General features: G+C 41.7%; 1 protein-coding gene across 3 annotated transcripts in view; it reads left to right on the forward strand.

The window, feature by feature from the left end:
* LOC134538196 (probable cytochrome P450 4aa1) overlaps positions 1-19521 on the forward strand; it is a 54562-nt gene that overhangs the window by 14308 nt on the left and 20733 nt on the right. For 2 of the 3 annotated variants that reach the window (XM_063379282.1, XM_063379284.1), the window contains exons 2-5: positions 12073-12244; positions 13369-13475; positions 17183-17273; positions 19337-19516. In XM_063379282.1, coding sequence (XP_063235352.1) covers positions 12073-12244; positions 13369-13475; positions 17183-17273; positions 19337-19516 — 550 coding nt within the window. Of the gene's footprint in view, positions 1-6952; positions 7450-12072; positions 12245-13368; positions 13476-17182; positions 17274-19336; positions 19517-19521 lie in introns of those variants that run through there. The other variant, XM_063379285.1, reaches the window with a different exon arrangement.

Genomic DNA, 19521 nt, shown 5'->3' on the forward strand with positions numbered 1-19521 from the left:
GCGCTCTTTCCCCCCCCCCCCCCCCCTTCAGACAGCAAGTTAATTCGTAAAATTTTCCTTTATGTAGATTTTTTTTTTTTCAAACCACCAAATTAAAAACGTGATCTAAGAAGGTAAATGTTTTTGTTTCTTCGGTCCACATGCGTTGGGGACGAACGCTCGACCGTAGAAATGCCAAAACTCTCCGGATGATTAGTTCGCTCAATTATCCCCCCCCCCCCCCCCTCGGGCACGAAACGTGCCTTGAGGCTCGCAGCACGTGAAGCGAAGTGCCGCTGATGAGCAGTGTTCGCGTGACAGCAGTACCTCTCCTTATTGCGTGTGCGTGTGGCAGGCCTGGAGACCCGCTGCTAACGTAAAATTGATGATTTACAGTTCCTTGGTGACATCTCGTCACCAGATGGCCAACTGCTAACGTAAAATTGATTTACAGTTCCTATCTAATGCTGTGTTAGCTCGCATCCGAGAAGAAGGAAAATAAAAAGATCCTTCGAGCATTCAGACAAGGTGAAATTTTTAACGAAGGCCTCACACAACTCCACAACGAGTGTCCTTCCTCAAATTGCTTGGCTCTTCGGAACTTTCTCTTTTGAAGGAATACTTCCCCCTTGTAAAAATAAATATTCACAACTTTTTCTACTTTTTTTTTTTAAAGTACGCAGCCTCGAACATCTTCGTTGATCACTTTTAAGCACGTATGGGTAGTGTTGAACGCCTCTTTCACGCTAGATGTAACATCATGCCTCTTCCTAAAAACCCACAAAACAATACAGTGTTTTTTTTTCCTCCAAAAATAAATAACTCGTTTAAACACTTCATTTTCTAATGGCTTGCGAAATTATAAATTTAATTTTAAAACTTCACGGTGAAAACATCTCTAAAATCATATATAGTAAAACATTTAAGTCTTCGACAAAAGGCATGAAAAAATATTTAAAAAATTTAAACTAGGATTAATTATTGTTAATCCTCGCTTTTATTATTATTAATCCTCCTATAGTTTGTTTAAAATATAGTTTTTTTAAAAAATCACACTGCATTTACACAAGCTGTGCTTTTAACCAGACAAGTGTCTAAAACAATCATATAAATACTACTGTCAATTTCTGTCATGAAAAAATTACAGCCCTATAAGTTATCTATTACTTCTTGTTGATTTACTTATACATGCCGAAAACTTCTTACGCAACACAAAATTGTTTATGTATGTAGTAATGTTTGATTTTATTATAAGGAAGTTTGTAAGTTTGAACAACTTGGAAACAGCAATATATATTTTTTTCTTTAAGTTGTAAATCGTTTTTCGTGCATTTGGCAACAGCGCCGGTGAAACGCGTTGTGACGTCACCGCAGGGCTACCCATGACGTCATGCGGGCGCAGTCGAGTCGGATATTAAAAAGGGGCGAGAAAGGGGAAGTGAGTGTATTTTCAGAGGTAATGACATATTAACCGTGGTCATTAAACACTCCAATCAGCTTCCAGTTACCACGACGCCACAGCCAACAGCCTCTGAGAGACATCTATGCAGCCGTTTCGCTTGCCGCCGCATTTCTACCGCGAGCTGTCCCATTGTTGCATTGTTGCCTTGTTGCCCTGGCCCCTAGTGACGCCATCTTGTTCACACGAAGCCTTGCACTGGACGTTCGTTTTTGTAAGTGGAACAGAAATGTTCACGTGATATAACTAGGGACAGGAAAAATTCGCGGGTTCAATGACCTGTAGGACGAACTCCATAGTTCTACATACACTCGGTCAAATGCCACCCACTCATTGGCTGCTGTCTTGTGAGACGTTCCAGCGTAGCAGCCTGTGATTCGATAAAGCTTTGGTCGGGTGTTTCTCATTGGTCCAGAGTCATCCAGGTGAGTTGTGAACCAATAGCAGAGGCCGCACTGAGGTATAACGATTTGTATTTTAGCCTATCGCGAAATTAATTCTAGAATTTTCCGGTCTCTAGAAATAACTATATATTTGTAAATTTGAACATTTATACGAAAACAACTGATTCGCTACAAAACAGTGTTCTCAGTAATACTGGGTTCGGATTCTTGCCCGAACATTTATGCCTGGTGTTGTCCCAGTTACCTGCAATAGTTAAACCGTTCCCTGAATAGCTTTCCAGTATTAACTTCGCACATTAATAAGCACTATAAAACAAAATGAAGTCCAATTAATATATTTTCCATGGTTTAAAAAAAAATACTTTTGAATGAAACATCGATGAAAATATAAAATTATGCGCCATTTTTAGAAAGAAATGCTCAGTATTACCTCGATAAACCTTATTTCATACATCCAAAAATAACCATAGCCATGTGTTCTACAAAGTTACAATATCTTTCTTTTAGTACTATCACAAACTATGTATCGGCAACTGGTTTCCAAAGGAATCTTTTGTAAAAGCACATGATTTTTTTTTAATTTTTGTGTGGGATCATGCCTTTTATATATGCCCTGTATGTGCAGCGGTGGATACGTAAATTTATTTCCTGGGAGTATTTGAAAAAAAATAATAATAATTGTATTCAAATATCTTACGATAACAAGGGGTTTGGATGGTTACTTTATCATCCTCAACATGCATCACTGCTTTCGAGGTTTGTGATTCCAGGTGTTGTAACAACTCGCATTGCATCACCCAAAATAACATACTGCCTTCACCGAATTCTCTCATATATTTTTTTCATAACTTCCACAGTTCCCACAGTTTTAACGTTGTAGAATGTATGTAAGTCAATGGCGGCTTCAGGCTGACTTTTCGGGAGGGGCTATCGCACAAAGAAAGGTCGTAGTTGCAAAAAATGAAAGTGGTCAGTCTGTATTATATCAGTACGATGTCAGCATGATATCATTTATCCTTACATCATTTTTTAGTCACAACAGATGTCAGTGGTATGTCAAAATTACGTAAAAATTCATTACCTAGCTATGACTTACCAGTGATGTCAGACCTAGGCCATGTATTCACGTGGACAAATTAACTTCACTCACTGCTACTACAGCATGTCGGTGACGCGAACCCATAAGTTTTGCCCCTCCCAAAAAATCGCTCAACGCTGCTAAAGAAGTTTTCACTTCAAAAAAAAATTGGTTGTCTGTAAAGTCGGTTTACGGACGATAGTTTAACGTGACAACGTCATAACAAAACATTGATGAAATTATTGCATACTTTTAAGAATATAATTGAATCATTTTTATTGAATTATCACTATTTTGTATGGATACAAAGAAGGAGTGAAATGAATTCTACAATTTAATTGATAAATTTACTTTTATTTGCACTCATTAATTCAATCATGTTTATTACTTTAACAAACAGATTATTTTAACTATAACTTTTATACATGTTTGCTATTTAACTTCTTCCAATATGTGTTATTCTGTTAAGGATAGGACGATGATAGGAAAAAGTAGGAAACGAATGGGAGAGTTTCAAGTTTAATGTACCTCGAAAAAAGTCAAATCGATGGTTGTTCCAATCGAGTGGAAGAGAGATAGATGCGTCGCAAGCTTTACAATGAGCGTAACGGGTCAAAGAGTAACGGGACAATGAGTCATCCTTTTTCGTACGTGCAGCCGGCGTTCATCGATTTATTAGACGTTGTTACGTCAAAAAAAAAAAACCTCATGAAAACAGGTTGAGCACATGCAACGTGAGGAAGTGGACAGTACGGCACAGTATGAGTATTTGAACTGCGCCCTATCCACGGCCGGTCTCTGCGGGTCTGCCCGTGGTGTTGGCGAGGCAAGGTTAAGGCGAGTCAGGCTCGAAGGTTGGTTGGTCGGCGCACAATGGCCGGCCCGGGCGGACGTGTATTCCCAGGCAGGGTGGCAGTTAGCCGCCCTCCGAGGACCGCACGCATGCATGCCGCCGGAGACACACACGGACACGCCCCCCCCCCCCCCCCCCCCCGTCCGTGCGCGTCCGTGCCGATGTCTGTGTCCAGAGCTTTGGGTCCATGCGTCCACGAGTCAAACACACCACAGGGCACCGGAAAAAATTTCGCTGTTTCGCTTTCGCGTCAGGCTGGAATCCGAAACCCGTGTGATTCCAGGCTGCTTCTGTGATTGGTAGAGACCGGAAAAAAAATTCGCGGATTCCTTTTTCGAGACAGGCTGGAATCCAAAACTCGTTCAGCTTAATGCTGCGTCAGTGATTGGACCGCAATTTATACCTGAAGGACTCTTGAGCCAATGGCAAACACTCAACAAAAGAAGTATCGAATCATAAGAATCGCAGTAAACAGGTGTCCCGAGTCGGTAGCCAATGACCAGGTGATAGTTGCCCCGAGTACATAGAGAATCGTGGAGTCTATCCTAGTGGTCATTGAAACCGCGAATTTTTCCGGTCCCTAGCGATTGGAGCACAGTTGAAGGACTCAGACAATGCAACGCCCCGCCCGTGTGCGTCCGTGACAATGTCCGTGTCCAGAGCCTTGGGTCCATGAGTCAAATACACGGAGACAGGAAAAGTTTCGCGGTTTAGTTTCGCGTCAGGCTGGTATCCGAACGCGTATGACTTCAGGCTGCTTCTGTGATTGGAACATATAGTTGATTAGAAGGACTCTTGAGCCAATGCGTAACCTTCGACAAAAGAAGTATCTAATCACGAGAATCCCAGATAACAGCTGTCACACGAGTCAGTTGTGTCAACGATAGCAGTTGTGAATTTCCCCGACTTCATAGAGGATCTTGAAGTCTATCCTGGAGGTCATCGAACCCGCGAATTTTTTTCCAGTCCCTAGTCAAATATGTCGAGAACAACCTGTACGCGAATTGAAAACAAATGAACAGGAAAAATACAGGTGTTTAAAAAATATTTACATTTACATGAAAAAAAAACTGTATCATTACAAAATAGTGCTAGCAGGAATAGTGGGCTCGGATTCTTACCCGGGCATTTATGCTTTGTGTTGTCCCAGTACCTCCAATAGTTTAACAGTTCCCTGAATAGCTTTCCAGTATTAACTTCGCGCATTAATAAACACGGTAAAACAAAATAAAGTCCAATTGCTGAATACTCGATTATATTTTCCATGGTTTAAATATATATATATATATATGCTTGAATGAAACATAAACTAAAATATAATATTATGCGCCAATTTTAGTTCGAAATACTTAGAATTATCTCGAAAAAAAATTTCATATAAGCAAAAATAATTATAGCAATGTGTTGTACAAAGTTACGAAATTGTTTTTGTGGTATTACAAACTATGTATTGGTAACCGGTTTCCAAAATGAATATTTTGCAAACAAAATACTGTGTAATAATAAACTAGCAATTTCCGTGTGTAGGTACGTATGAATATGAGTGCATATAATATGTAGAATACCTAAATAATTGGGGTTACAACACATCATAAAAACGAATGAATAATAATCGCCAGAGACAAGATTTGAAATGGTCATCCCATCTTGTCCCATTTCAAAGGATCAAAAATGATTCAAAACAATTTCATGGCCATGCTCCAACGCTGGACCGCACTGGGTGTCATAGCTCACAGGAAAACCTCAAGAACGGACGACAAACACGGCGCATGTCCGTGAAAATTGTTTTTACATGGGGATCAGATGTAAGGAAACGTTTGAATAATCACTTAAATGTGGGAGTGACCTTCATGCCGCTTCAGTTATTGGTAGAGACCCGTGAATTTCGCGGATTAAATGACCTCCAGGATATACTCTAATATCCTCTACACACTCGGGCAAATGCCAACTGTTCATTAGCTGTTGACTTGTGAGTCGTCTCGACTGGGTGGCCTGTGATTCGACACTTCTATGAGTGAGGGTCTCTAATTGGCCCTCAGTCCTCCAGATTAGCCAGTGAACCAATGACAGAAGCAGCACTAAGGTATAATTATTTGAATATTAGCATAACACGAAATGAATCCGCGAAATTCACGGGTCTCTAGCTTATTGGACAAGAGTTCTGAGCCAATGTAAAAATTCTTCAACCCGGGAAAGTATCGAGTCACCACCAACATCAGGTCTCACAAGCCAAATGAGCAGATTGCCGTTCGTCAGGGTGTGAAAGATTGCGGATCCTTAGGGGCATGCAAATTTCGCGAAAAGATTCCCTAGACTAGTTGAAAGTTAAAACACTGTCGCATCATCTGCGTGTTTCTTAATTGGGTGAGTTTCTTTCAAGTCAATGTAGATTTTTACAACACCAATCACCGTGAAGTCAGTGCGGAAGCAAACAAGTCCTGATTATGGCCCGGTCAAATAAGACAATAACTAGAGACCGGAAAAATTCGCGATTTCAATGACCTGTAGGATAGACTCCATGATCCTCCATGCACGCGGGAAAATGACATCTGCTCATTGGCTGCTGACTCGTGATACCTACCTGTTAACTGGGACGCTAGTGATTCGATACTTCTATTGTTAAAAGGTTTTTCATTGGCCGAGTGTCATTCAGATAAACTGTTGCCCAATCACTGATGTGTAGAGACCTGCAAAATTCGCGGATTCAATGACCTCCAGGATAGACTCTACTACACTCTACACACTCGGGCAAATGCCACCTGTTCATTGGCTGCTAACTTGTGAGTCGTCTAAACCGAGTGTCTGTGATTCGACACTTCTTTGAGTGAGGGTCTCTAATTGGCCCTCATTACTCCAGATTAACAGTGAACCAATTGCAGAAGCGGCGCTAAGGTATAATTATTTGAATTTTAGCATATCACGAAATGAATCCGCGAAATTTGCAGGTCTCTGCTGATGCGGTAAAAAAGGCAAACGTTTTTTGGATTCTAGCCCGTCGCGAAAGGAATCCGCAGACGGCCGCCAAATCACAAGGAAGAAACCGCTGGTACGGGTGTACTTTTGTTGCAGTATAATAGGCGCTCGTGTTTTTTTTTTTTTTTTTCGCGAAAAATGCCTGCCCCCTACCGGGATCCTGTCTCCTGGAGGTCACGGCGCGGCGGAACACGCGGCGACTGCAGTTCAAGGCCAGGGGAGGGGCGGAGTGCCCCGAGGCGCAGAGCTCGACCCTGAGCAGAGCCGGCGCGGTGCTGCCCCCTGATGACTGGGAATGGTGGTCATTAGCCGGCGGCCTCAGGGACGTCCCGCGCGCAGAGACTCGTCAGTCGTCGAGAGAGCTTCGCCCCCGGATCGTCGGCGCGTAGTCGGGGACCACCATACCCTCCCCAGAAGGACTTCCGAGCACCGGGACCAGAAGAGGACCCGCTCCGCGATCCAAGGAACGCGCGCCGACGGAAATTTTACACGGAAAATTCACGAACTTTCCCAAAGAAGAGCGAACGAAAGAGTCCTCCGTACTTCCCTGCTGGTGGAATCTCCGTGGACGCATTCGAAACTTCCCGAGTTCGGTGTGCCGTCGTGAAACATTCTGAAAAACATGCACGTGGACGGAGAGAAAAAGAAAAATATCTGCGTTCCAGATTAGATATACGGCGTTGAACGTTCGTTAATGTTCGAAGTAAGTGAAATTTACGAATATTCTTGGGTAATTCCTTAACTGCTTTCAGGTTGTCACTAGAGTTAAACATTCTAAAACGTGGACGTGAACTGAGAAAAAAAAAGTTGTGTTTCAGATTATATACGGTATTGAACGTTTGTTAATGTTCAAAGTAAGTAAAATTTACGAATATTCTTGGGTAATTCCTTAACTGCTTTCAGGTTGTCACTAAAATAAAAACATTCTAAAAACATGCACGTGGACGGAGAAAAAGAAAATATCTGTGTTTCAGATTAGATATACCTATGGCGTTGAACGTTTGTTAATGTTCGAAGTAAGTAAAATTCACGAATATTCTTGGGTAATTCCTTAACTGCTTTCAGGTTGTCACTAGAGTTAAAAATTCTAAAACCTTGCACGTGGACGGAGGAAAAAAAATTCTGTGTTTCAGATTAGATATGGCGTTGAACGTTTGTTAATGTTCGAAGTAAGTGAAATTTATGAATATTCTTGGGTAATTCCTTAACTGCTTTCAGGTTGTCACTAGAGTTAAAAATTCTAAAACATGCACGTGGACGGAGGAAAAAAAAGTTGTGTTTCGGATTAGATACGGCATTGAACGTTTGTTAATGTTCGAAGTAAGTGAATTTACGAATATTCTTGGGCACTCTCGTAACTGTTTCGGGTTGTTTCTAGAAACATGAAAATTTCCGCTGATTTATTTCGAGACAGGCTAAGATTACGACAGAAACTATTAGTGCCGCTTCTGGTATTGGCTAACAACTCAATCCAGAGGACTCTGGGCCAATGAGAAACCCTCGACCAAACCTGCTACTTTGGGACGTCTACACTAGACAGATAGGCCTGTGAGTGCTGGTGATATTTTCCCGAGTACACGACGAACCGTTTGTGACTATCCTGGAGAACATTGACCCCGCGCGTTTTTCCAAGCCTTAAAATCTCTCTCTGGAACATGCTCTAAGGCGATGAGCCAGTTACAAACAGCAAGTAGTAGAAGAATTATGGACCTGTTTATGTAGAATCGCATCCGAAGGTGGCTTGAGTAAGTTTTGGTTAACTCGGCGGACTGTGGGAAAACGAGGAATTCTCAACCAATGAAGTGTGGAATCACAAGCATCCGAGTTTGACGTCTCACTAGACAGCAACAAACGAGCGGCACTACAGGACTTTGGAGTCCATCCTGAAGGTCATTGAAACCGCGATAATCTTCCAGAAAGAATATAAGCTTATTTGTGCTTGGGTGTTCAGTAAACAACTTACTCGAGAGCTCCAGACAAAAAAAAATACAAGAATAACACGTTTAAAGGCTTCTACAATCCAAACAAGATAGTTTTGACAGTCAGAGAGTACGTGGGTGCTTATAACCATACTTAGCAATGTTAGAAACAAAATGAGCTCCAGGTTTTACTGGAACTCAGATAGCGTCTTTATCGTGCTTGAAAATGCCTCTTGAGACACAAAGTTTCATGTTTAAATGCTTGCAATATCCGAACAAGAAATTCCAACGGGTAGAGAATGTGTGAGTGTTTATAAACATATAAAGAATGGTAAGAAAGAACATTATCTTCATGTTAACAAGTCACGAAGTTCCATGTTTAAAGATATGTGAAATCTAAAGAATGGTTTGTAACAAGTATGTGGGTGGTAATAAGCTGTGGCTTTTCATCTATTTTTAATATTTGTTTAATGATCTGCCCCCTATATTTGGTATGCTCGGAGATCTATCGTTAGAGACCCAAAAATTTTTAAAGTTAAATTCCCAACATTTACGCATAGAAAAAAAAATGTTCTGTACTTTTACAGAATATTAGTTGCCAAGAAATAGTTTTTAATACTACAAGAAAGACATTGTAAATTTGTACAACACTTACTTTTTTTTTTTAAGATAATACTAAGTAGGCTACTTCTTACGAAAATATTTTTTAATTGATGTTTCAATCAGGTATATATATATTTTTTCAAACCATGGGAAAAATAATCGAATATTCAAATTTGTCTTTGAGTATATTTATAACGCTAATAAATGTGCGCAGTTAATATTGGGAAGCTATTCAGGAGACTGTTTATAAACAACTGTAACTATTGGAGGTACCGGGACAACACAAAGCATAAATGACTGAGTAAGTATCCGAGCCCAGTGTTACTGCGAACACTATTTTGTAGAGATACAGTAGTTTTCATGTAAATGTACAAATATCTGTAATTTTACATAAATACTTCTGTTCCCTTTACAAAAGAAAATCAGAGTGTGTCTTTGCATTGCTTTGATGATTGAATGATAATAATTTTTTTTCACCATTCTTGCAACGAATTGGCCGGTTAACTACAGCTAGCAGGGGAATGAGCTAATCGTAGACAGTAAGACACTGGCTTATAGGAAAGCAAATGTGGGTCTAGAGAATTAACGGGTCTGTGGATTTTAGTATGTTCCCAACAAATCTGTGACGTTTCGTTGTGATCTAACCCTCTTTGTAGCAAAGTTGTCTGGATGTCATGATAAAACAGAATGTTTAAATCATGCACATTTAATGTTTTGGCCCTAAATTGGATAACAATTTTTCAATTATTTTTATGTTGTCTAACAGACATTTACAAAGGTAAAAATGGTATTATAAATATGAATGAGTGTATTCATTAAGAGGAACTTGATTGTAAATACAATTTTTCTATCAACGTGAAAGTATTAATGTTTTAAAAAGATGCTTTCCTGAACACCTTAATGAATATTGGAGTTTAGGTAGTAAATAAAAGTCTCATATTAGTTATTTAATATTCACACTATATCGTGAAATTACAATTATTACTGAGTTTTGCCATGACGAAAATAATACACTGCAAAAAAAATGTGGACAACGATCCCTTGTTAAATTAACGCCCACGACATACTAGCACCATTGGTTCCTCAATCATTTCCAGTGGCATTAAGATTCATTTACGAATGGAAACTCTATGAACGTATAATCGCATTTGGTTCTTAATCCTTCAAACTCACACAACCTCGATTTTATACCAGTATTTTTAATATGCGCACAGGTGTCGGTATTCTATGAGTAGTAAGAACAATACTTCAGAGAATCAAAATAATTTCCTATTGTTTTTTTTTGTTTTTTTTAGCCGGCAAACATACAAGACCGCTGCGCTAAAAAATGACAACTCCTAAAATGCTTCCTGGGGGTGTTGCAGTGTTGCAGATGTCCGGCAGGGCGATGCTGTTGTATGATCTATGGCTTGTATGTGCTCTATGGCTCCTGAATGCTCTGTGTCACAGATGTTGCAAATGTTCGGCAGTGTGGTGCTACTGTGTGCTCTATGGCACGGGTGTCACAGATGTCCAGCAGCTACGGTGTGCTCTATGGAGTAGTTGTTGCAGATGTCCGGCAGTGTGCTCTGTGGCACGGGTGTCACAGATGTCCGGCAGCTACGGTGTGCTCTATGGAATCGTTGCTGCAGATGTCCGGCAGGGTGGTGCTACTGTATACTCTATGGCACGGGTGTCACAAATGTCCAGCAGCTACGGTGTGCTCTATGGAGTAGTTGTTGCAGATGTCCGGCAGTGTGCTCTGTGGCACGGGTGTCACAGATGTCCGGCAGCTACGGTGTGCTCTATGGAATCGTTGCTGCAAATGTCCGGCAGGGTGGTGCTACTGTATACTCTATGGCACGGGTGTCACAAATGTACAGCAGCTACGGTGTGCTCTATGGAGTAGTTGTTGCAGATGTCCGGCAGTGTGCTCTGTGGCACGGGTGTCACAGATGTCCGGCAGCTACGGTGTGCTCTATGGAATCGTTGCTGCAGATGTCCGGCAGGGTGGTGCTAATGTATACTCTATGGCACGGGTGTCACAAATGTCCAGCAGCTACGGTGTGATCTATGGAGTAGTTGTTGCAGATGTCCGGCAGTGTGCTCTGTGGCACGGGTGTCACAGATGTCCGGCAGCTACGGTGTGCTCTATGGAATCGTTGCTGCAGATGTCCGGCAGGGTGGTGCTACTGTATACTCTATGGCACGGGTGTCACAAATGTCCAGCAGCTACGGTGTGCTCTATGGAGTAGTTGTTGCAGATGTCCGGCAGTGTGCTCTGTGGCACGGGTGTCACAGATGTCCGGCAGCTACGGTGTGCTCTATGGAATCGTTGCTGCAGATGTCCGGCAGGGTGGTGCTACTGTATACTCTATGGCACGGGTGTCACAAATGTCCAGCAGCTACGGTGTGCTCTATGGAGTAGTTGTTGCAGATGTCCGGCAGTGTGCTCTGTGGCACGGGTGTCACAGATGTCCGGCAGCTACGGTGTGCTCTATGGAATCGTTGCTGCAGATGTCCGGCAGGGTGGTGCTACTGTATACTCTATGGCACGGGTGTCACAAATGTCCAGCAGCTACGGTGTGCTCTATGGAGTAGTTGTTGCAGATGTCCGGCAGTGTGCTCTGTGGCACGGGTGTCACAGATGTCCGGCAGCTACGGTGTGCTCTATGGAATCGTTGCTGCAAATGTTCGGCAGTGTGGTGCTACTGTGTGCTCTATGGCACGGGTGTCACAGATGTACGGCAGGGTGGTGTTGCTGTGTGCTCTATGGCACGGGTGTCGCAGATGTCCGGCAGGGCGGTGTGGCGTGGTTGTTGCAGATGTCCGGCAGGGGGGTGCTGGACTGGCACAGCTGCCTGTACGTGGCGCTGCTGGCGCTACTGTGCTACTGCCTCGCCAACTACGCGCGGGCGGTGCTGCTGGTGCTGAGGCTGCCCGGGCCGCCGGCCAGGCCCCTGCTCGGCCACACGCTGCTGCTCATCGAGCACGCCGGTGAGCACACTGCTCTCGTACCACCACCCCCCCCCCCCCAATTACCCGGGCACAGCGCTTGCAAGTAGGAGAAGCCTAACATGTCCATCAAGTTACGTCCCTGCCCGAACACGCCCGAATATTAGAGACCGGCAAAATTCGCGGATTTCTTTCGAGACAGCCTTGGAATCCAAACTCGTTTAGCTTAATGCTGCGTCAGTGATTGGACCGCAATTTACCTGAAGGACTCTGAGCCAATGGCAAAAACCCTCAACAAAAGAAGCATCGAATCATAAGACTCGCAGTAAGCAGGTGTCCCGAGTCGGTAGCCAATGACCAGGTGATATAGTTGCCCGAGTACATAGAGAATCGTGGAGTCTATCCTAGTGGTCATTGAAACCGCGAATTTTTACGGTCCCTACCGAATATTCACCTTCGGCCAACCTCGGGATTTGTTTTATTTTTGCGCAGGAAAAAATGAATTCAAATATTATAAAAGTGGTCGGTCAGGTTAGCTACATTAAAACACTTTAAAACACTATGGACGGGTTAGTTAGTTTAGTATAGCTACATTAAAAAAAAACAGAGAAAAATCATATATATATATATATATATATATATACCCGATTTTGGCCGAAGGTGAATGTTCGGGCGTGTTCGGGCAGGGACAGAACTTGATGTACATCTTAGGCTTCCCTGTAAGTAGGGGCAGGAATTTTTCGCGGAAACATCTGAACGCCTATTAGACTGCAACTAGGTATACCCGCACCACGGGTTTCTTCCTTGTGGTAGGCTGCCGTCTGCTGCCGTCTGCGAGAGAAGTCGTTGCCTTGTTTGACCGATATCACCGACATTTCGGGAGCAGTTTCCTACTCAATCAACAGTAACTGCTGTAGGTAACTGCTCCCTGAAGACGGTGGCTTCAACGTCGACCGAAATGTCGTTGATATTTTCACCTTCGAAGCGGCTACAACCCATTAAAGCCAACCAAAAACCAGAGAGAAAAATATAGTAAAACCAAAATTTACGTGCATCAGAGGTGCATACTATTTCTATTCTAACTGATGATACGTATTTTTGAGCGAGTATGTGAACTGATTCAACCGCCTGTTGAGTATCACGCCTAAATCTCTCTCTGTTCGCAGCGCTCATAGACCTGGGCAAGAATGTGTACCAGACTTTCGGGCCGCTCGTGAAGATATGGTTCACCATCTTCCCCGCTGTGCTGGTGGTCACTCCGGAGTACATCCAGGTATGCTTATAGCGGGCGAACAGGCGGCGCGCGCCTGCCCGGGCACACACAAGGTGCGCCGAGCTTCAGGAAAAACAACTCTGATTTCAAAACTACTCAAGATATCCGAGTGGGGTCAGCTTACGAAAAGCATTTAAGAGTCCGCTGAGGCCCAAAAAGTACTTTGGATTTCGGGATTAAGTTTTAAAGATGTATTTTTAGAAGAGTTCAAATGGCTCAAACGCATGTTTTCAGAGTATTTTTTAGGCGTAAAACAACCAGTACAGATTCTTGAAAGCACTTAAGGGACTTACATTACACCTTTATCTTCATTTCTCCGCCATACAACGTTAAGGTCACCGCTCAAATTTCACAGTTGTCCTGTGCACGACGAGAAGACTGCGCGCCAGTCCAGAGGAGACACCGCGCTAGAAGCACCAGCGAGCGTCGCGCTTATCATCCCGCCTCACTGACACACATACACCCCTGACGAGGCGTGCTAGGCCAGTGGCCCTCCATGCTGATACTCGAATGACAAGTGACTTGAAATCACCCAAGAAAACACAGTATATCGGAATTCATACTTATCGAAAACTTTTAAATGAGCCTAGTTATTTCACTAATGTAATGATCAGTTGATTGCCACTGTAGTTCTACCACAAACCAAAGTTGCGCGAAATCTGGGTAAGGTGGAGTGAAAATAAGAAGGGGATCTTCGTTCGTATTTTATTTATTATCGACGATAAAAAAATTCCCTTTCGGCACAGCCTATAGGCATGGGAAGCCTAAGATGTTCATCAAGTTCTGTCCCTGCCCGAACACGCCCGAATATTCACCTTCGGCCAACTTCGGGTTTATTTATATATATATTTATATTTCTCTGTTTATTTTAATGTAGCTATACTAACCTAACTAACCATCCATAGTGTTTTAAAGTGTTTTAATGTAGCTAACATAACCGACCACTTTTAATATTTCAATTCATTTTTCCTGCGCAAAAATAAAACAAATCCCGAGGTTGGCCGAAGGTGAATATTCGGGCGTGTTCGGGCAGGGACAGAACTTGATGTACATTTAAGGCTTTAGGCATAGGTAGATTTTAAATTACCAATAGACAACTGGAACATTTTAAGAACTTAATGCATGTAACTGCCGCGCGGTGACGTCATTGCGGGAGTCGCGTTTCCCGTCGCCGTCAGAGCGGGCTTTACGGTGGCATAGTTATTATTAGCCTAGACTGTATAGTTTGGCCTAGTGGACGTTTCCAAGTATCCTATTTTCGTGTCGCCAAGATTCTGTCATGACCCCCCCCCCCTCACCCTATACGAAACATAACACGTTTATCGAATTCACGCCAGAATAATTTACACTCTCCTTGCAATTAACTGTTGTTTTTTTAAATAATACGTGGGAAATTTCACTGTGACAATCACGCATAATTGAACTAACAGTATATGTTATAATATAACCTACTTTCATATAGAGATCTTCTAATGTCTTCTTAGGGTGCAATACTCATTTGTAACTGAATGCAGATCCAGGTTGTAAAATATGTAAAAAAAAAATTAAGCTTTTTCCTTTACAAGGACGTAATTTAGAATAATTTATTTTCAAATTATTTTCAAGCCCATATAAGGTTATACGTCTTACTTAAATCCACGGAAAATAGGTATCACATTTTACGTTAATGATTAATTTTTGCGAAGTAATAGTAGGTATTTCGCAAGCTTGTAAGTTGAAATATTTTATTTTCGAGAGAAAGAATACCTACATCATATAAAATTGTTGGCATTTGAACTAACACAATAAATGTTTAATTTGATTGTTTTGATGTAAGTTTTAAAATTGCGTAATCAATATAAGTATTTCGTCATACATAAGCGCGATTGGAGCATTTTTTTACTTATAATATTACGTCTCGCATATTAACGTTTTCTCGTATGAATGATGTTTACCTCCGTCACTCCTTACTCTCACAATCGTAACGAGTATTCTCAGAAATCCTTTCACCTAAAGTGAACAAATAACCATGAGATCATGCCTGCGATGTGTGTTCACTCGAATTGTTGATCCAATCTTTTACCGCCTCTTGAGCGCTGCGCATAATGTGGCAGTGTCAACAAACGCTGGTCACGCACATCATCCGAGTGACGTCAATCACTGAAATACACGCATGTTTCAAAATGTTCAGAAGTGAGAGGAAGCCTTGTGTATATTACGGAAGGGCAGTTTTTGCATAGGTGTCATTGAAATAGCATTTTCTCGCTACATGATAAAAATGGAAGAAAGCCTTGCATACATACATATTGTTACGAACACTGACAGGACCGCGACGCGCGCCAGGTTCGTAGCTGGCTGGCGGCCTCGCACGGCTACTGACGTCACGCGCCGTCCACTGACGTAAGGCATGCCACGCGTGCCTGGCCTGATTAAAAAGGGTCCTCGCTACCGCCCCCCCCCCCCCACCCCCCTCCAACAAGCTCTAGCACCTTTAGCGGCATGGGAATTCCGGGGCTTACAGAGGCCGCCGCGAGGAGTGGCGTGAATGAGCGTCGCTGTTCTGGGTGTTTCGGGGCGTCGGGTCAAGCTGGGATGACGCGACACATCACGGCCGCCCTCTCGTCCCTTCGAGAAGGACGCCACGGGTATATAAGCGACGACGCCGGCCTCCACGGGAGTTCCGAGGGTTCGGAGAGTTGCGCGAATGACAATACATACTTCTACTAAAAAAAATTCCATTAGAAACCAGTTGCCAAGTATTAATATGTAAAATCACAAAAAAAAAATTGTAACTTTGAACAACACTTGGCTACGGTTATTTTCTGAAAATTTAAAATACGTTTTTCGAGATAATACTGATTACGAAAATTTAAGTACAATTTTATATTTTAGTTCATGTTCCATTCAAATATTTTTTTTAAAACCACTGAAAAGATAACTGAATACTCAATAATTTGACTTTATTTGTTTTATTATGCTTATTAATGTGCGCAATTCATACTGCAAAGCTATTCAGGGAACGGTTTACAAATTTCTTTAACTATTGGAGGTACTGGGACAACACAAAGCATTAATTCCCTAAAAGACTCTGATCCCAGTGTTATTGCAAACTTTTTTTTTGTAGACAAGCCTTTTTTTTTTGTGGTCATAAAGTTTTTTCGTGTAAATACAGAAATCTACAAATATCTGTAATTTCACATTATATCTGTTCCATTTACAAAAAACTTTACAGTACAACAAAAATGTTTGTGATCTTTCTTCCACTAGATTTATTTTCAACACATTAAAAAATATTAAATAATAATGCAAATTTTTATTATTAATGTAAACCTTTCCTCCGCGTTTTTATGCCATCGTGTTAAAAGGGAGAGGGAGGCTAAAATAGCCATGACATGCCGGGGATTCAAACCCACAACCCTTCACTCCATAATTGACACTTCAAGCAACTACGTCTTAAAATCGGCAACATAAAAACGTTATTTTAATTTTAAAATAGCAATAACGAGTTACTTACTATCCTTTATTAAAAAATTAGGTATATAATGAATAAATATTTAAGTTAAACTTATTACACTAACAAAAATTAAATATGGTAATTATGTTGAAAATAGTTTGCAAAAAAATGTTAGAATTTTGAAAACAAATCATAACATTATGTAAACAAGGAAATGTTTTCTTGGGCAAAACAGTATTAATTATTTCTAACGTTATGACTGTTATGTTTTCAGCCTATATTAAGCAGCAACAAACACACGGAAAAGAACCTATTCTACAAGTTACTCCACAGTTTCCTGGGCGATGGACTGATAACAAGCAGTGGTGAGTACAGTACTGTGGAGTTAGCGTACAAGCAGTGGTGAGTACAGTACTGTGGGGTTAACGTACAAGCAGTGGTGAGTACAGTACTGTGGGTTTAGCGTAGTTCTGTTATGCTCTCTGGGACGCCAACAGCCAATAGTTTAAACCTAACGCGCGAATATGTGACATAAATTGCTGGTGAACATACCTTGTTGCGAGAGGCCCTTACGGTAAAGATTATGTATACAGAACTCGCGTCAAAATGGAATAAATTGAGTAATGGCAACATTGTTTCTTAAGGTCTAAAAGACAGCGTACTAAGAAAATACTTATTTTTTTGCGATCAGAATATTGAGATGTAAGACTTATAGTTACACGCAAAAAAAAAAAAGGCGAGATAGTATTTCAGCCAGTGATTTGTAAACATAAAACTTCGGTAATACGTATTTTTTATAGATAATACTGAGTATTTATTACGAATATTGGCACATAAATTTTATAATTGAATTAATGTTCCATTCAAGCATTTTTTTTTTAAAAAATCATGGGAAAGATAATGAACGTTCAATGATTAGACTTTTTTTGTTGTTGTAACATGCTTACTAATGAGCGCAGTTAATACTGGGAAGCTGTTTAAGGAACGGTTTAACTATTGGTGGTGCTGGGACAAAACAAATTCATAAATACCCGGGTATTACCGTTGTTTTCATGTTAACATCAGTAATGTACCTGTTCCATTGAGGAAAACAAATGGGGTGTGGCTGTGTAATGGACACGGCCGTGTGTTTTACGTGAATACGTGTACGTAACACGTAATATTTTCTATACAAAATAATAAAAATACGCTAATTTTACACTAATGTTTTATATGTGCAATCGATAGATTTTGACGAGAGCTGACGATTGAAACCCAAACGAACGTAGTAGTTTCTCCGAGTCAAAAGTTATACTAAACGGAAATATCGAAAAAGCAGCAAAACGACCTCAAAATGGCGGCGCTTCCCCCCCCCCCCCCACCCGGCATCACGATGCGTCACTGTCCTCACTTAGCGTAACGAATTCTTTGGCTATCCAGCGGTGTGATTAAATTTTCGGATGGAGATGATAGATATCTAGCTGCAAACACCAAACTGTATCCCCCGTTTTTCTGAATTGTCTCCCGCCATGGAAGCAAGTTTAAGGACGTATTCACTTAAATAAAAAAGGGGGGGGGGGGGGTTTGTCTGTAATGTCGGTTTATGTACGACATACGTCATAAGAAAACATTGATGAAAAATTGCATACTTTTTAATTATCAAATATTATTTACAGTTTTTGCAAATTTAATTTAAATATTTTGTTTAAATTTAATCATGAACAATTAGTTAAATAGCCCGCCTTAACATGTTTGATATTATAGAAGATTTTTTCGCACGGTGGTTGGCCGGTTCTTGCACGATCGGCTCAGGCGGAACATGACAATTTTTTCGTGCGTGCAGCCGGCGTTCATCGAAATATAAGACGTTATCACTTCAAAAAAAATTGGTTGTCTGGAAAGTCGGTTTACGGACAATAGTTTAACGTGACAACGTCATAACAAAACATTGATGAAATGATCGCATACTTTTATGAATAAAATTGAACCATTTTTATTTTAATAATAAAAGAATAAATACTTGAAATTATACTAGTAATCAGATTTTTAAAATGCAAGCAATGAAAACCACATTAACTTTTGACTTCACTTTATAACCAGTCGACGAAACAGTTCACGTGTAGATAGATGTAAGTTGTGTGCTGCCGCTGTCTTTCTTCTCCTCGGACGCATGGGCCAATCGAGTGGAAGGGAGATAGATGCGGCGCAAGCGTACAATGAGCGTAACGGGACACAGCGTAACGGAACAATCTGCGTAACGGGACACACCGTAACGGGACAATGAGCTTAACGGGACACAGCGTAACGGGAAAATGTGCGTAACGGGACACACCGTAACGGGACAATGTGCGTAACGGGACACATTTTCGTGTGTGCAGCCGGGCGTTTGTCGATTTATAAGACGTTGTCACGTCAAAAAAAAAAGTGAACGTGACGGTGTTGCGTCCAGGTGACAAGTGGAGGTCGCACCGCCGCCTGATGCAGCCCACCTTCAGCCTCAGCACGCTGGAGCGGTTCATCGTGGCGTTCGACGAGAGCTCGCGCAGACTGGCGCGGCGGTTCAAGGACACGTCGGGCCCCGTCAACATCACGTCCTTCATCAACAACGCCGTGCTGGAGGTGCTCAACGGTGAG

The sequence above is a fragment of the Bacillus rossius genome, chromosome 13 (genome assembly GCF_032445375.1).
Source record: "Bacillus rossius redtenbacheri isolate Brsri chromosome 13, Brsri_v3, whole genome shotgun sequence".
Lineage (NCBI taxonomy): Eukaryota > Metazoa > Arthropoda > Insecta > Phasmatodea > Bacillidae > Bacillus > Bacillus rossius.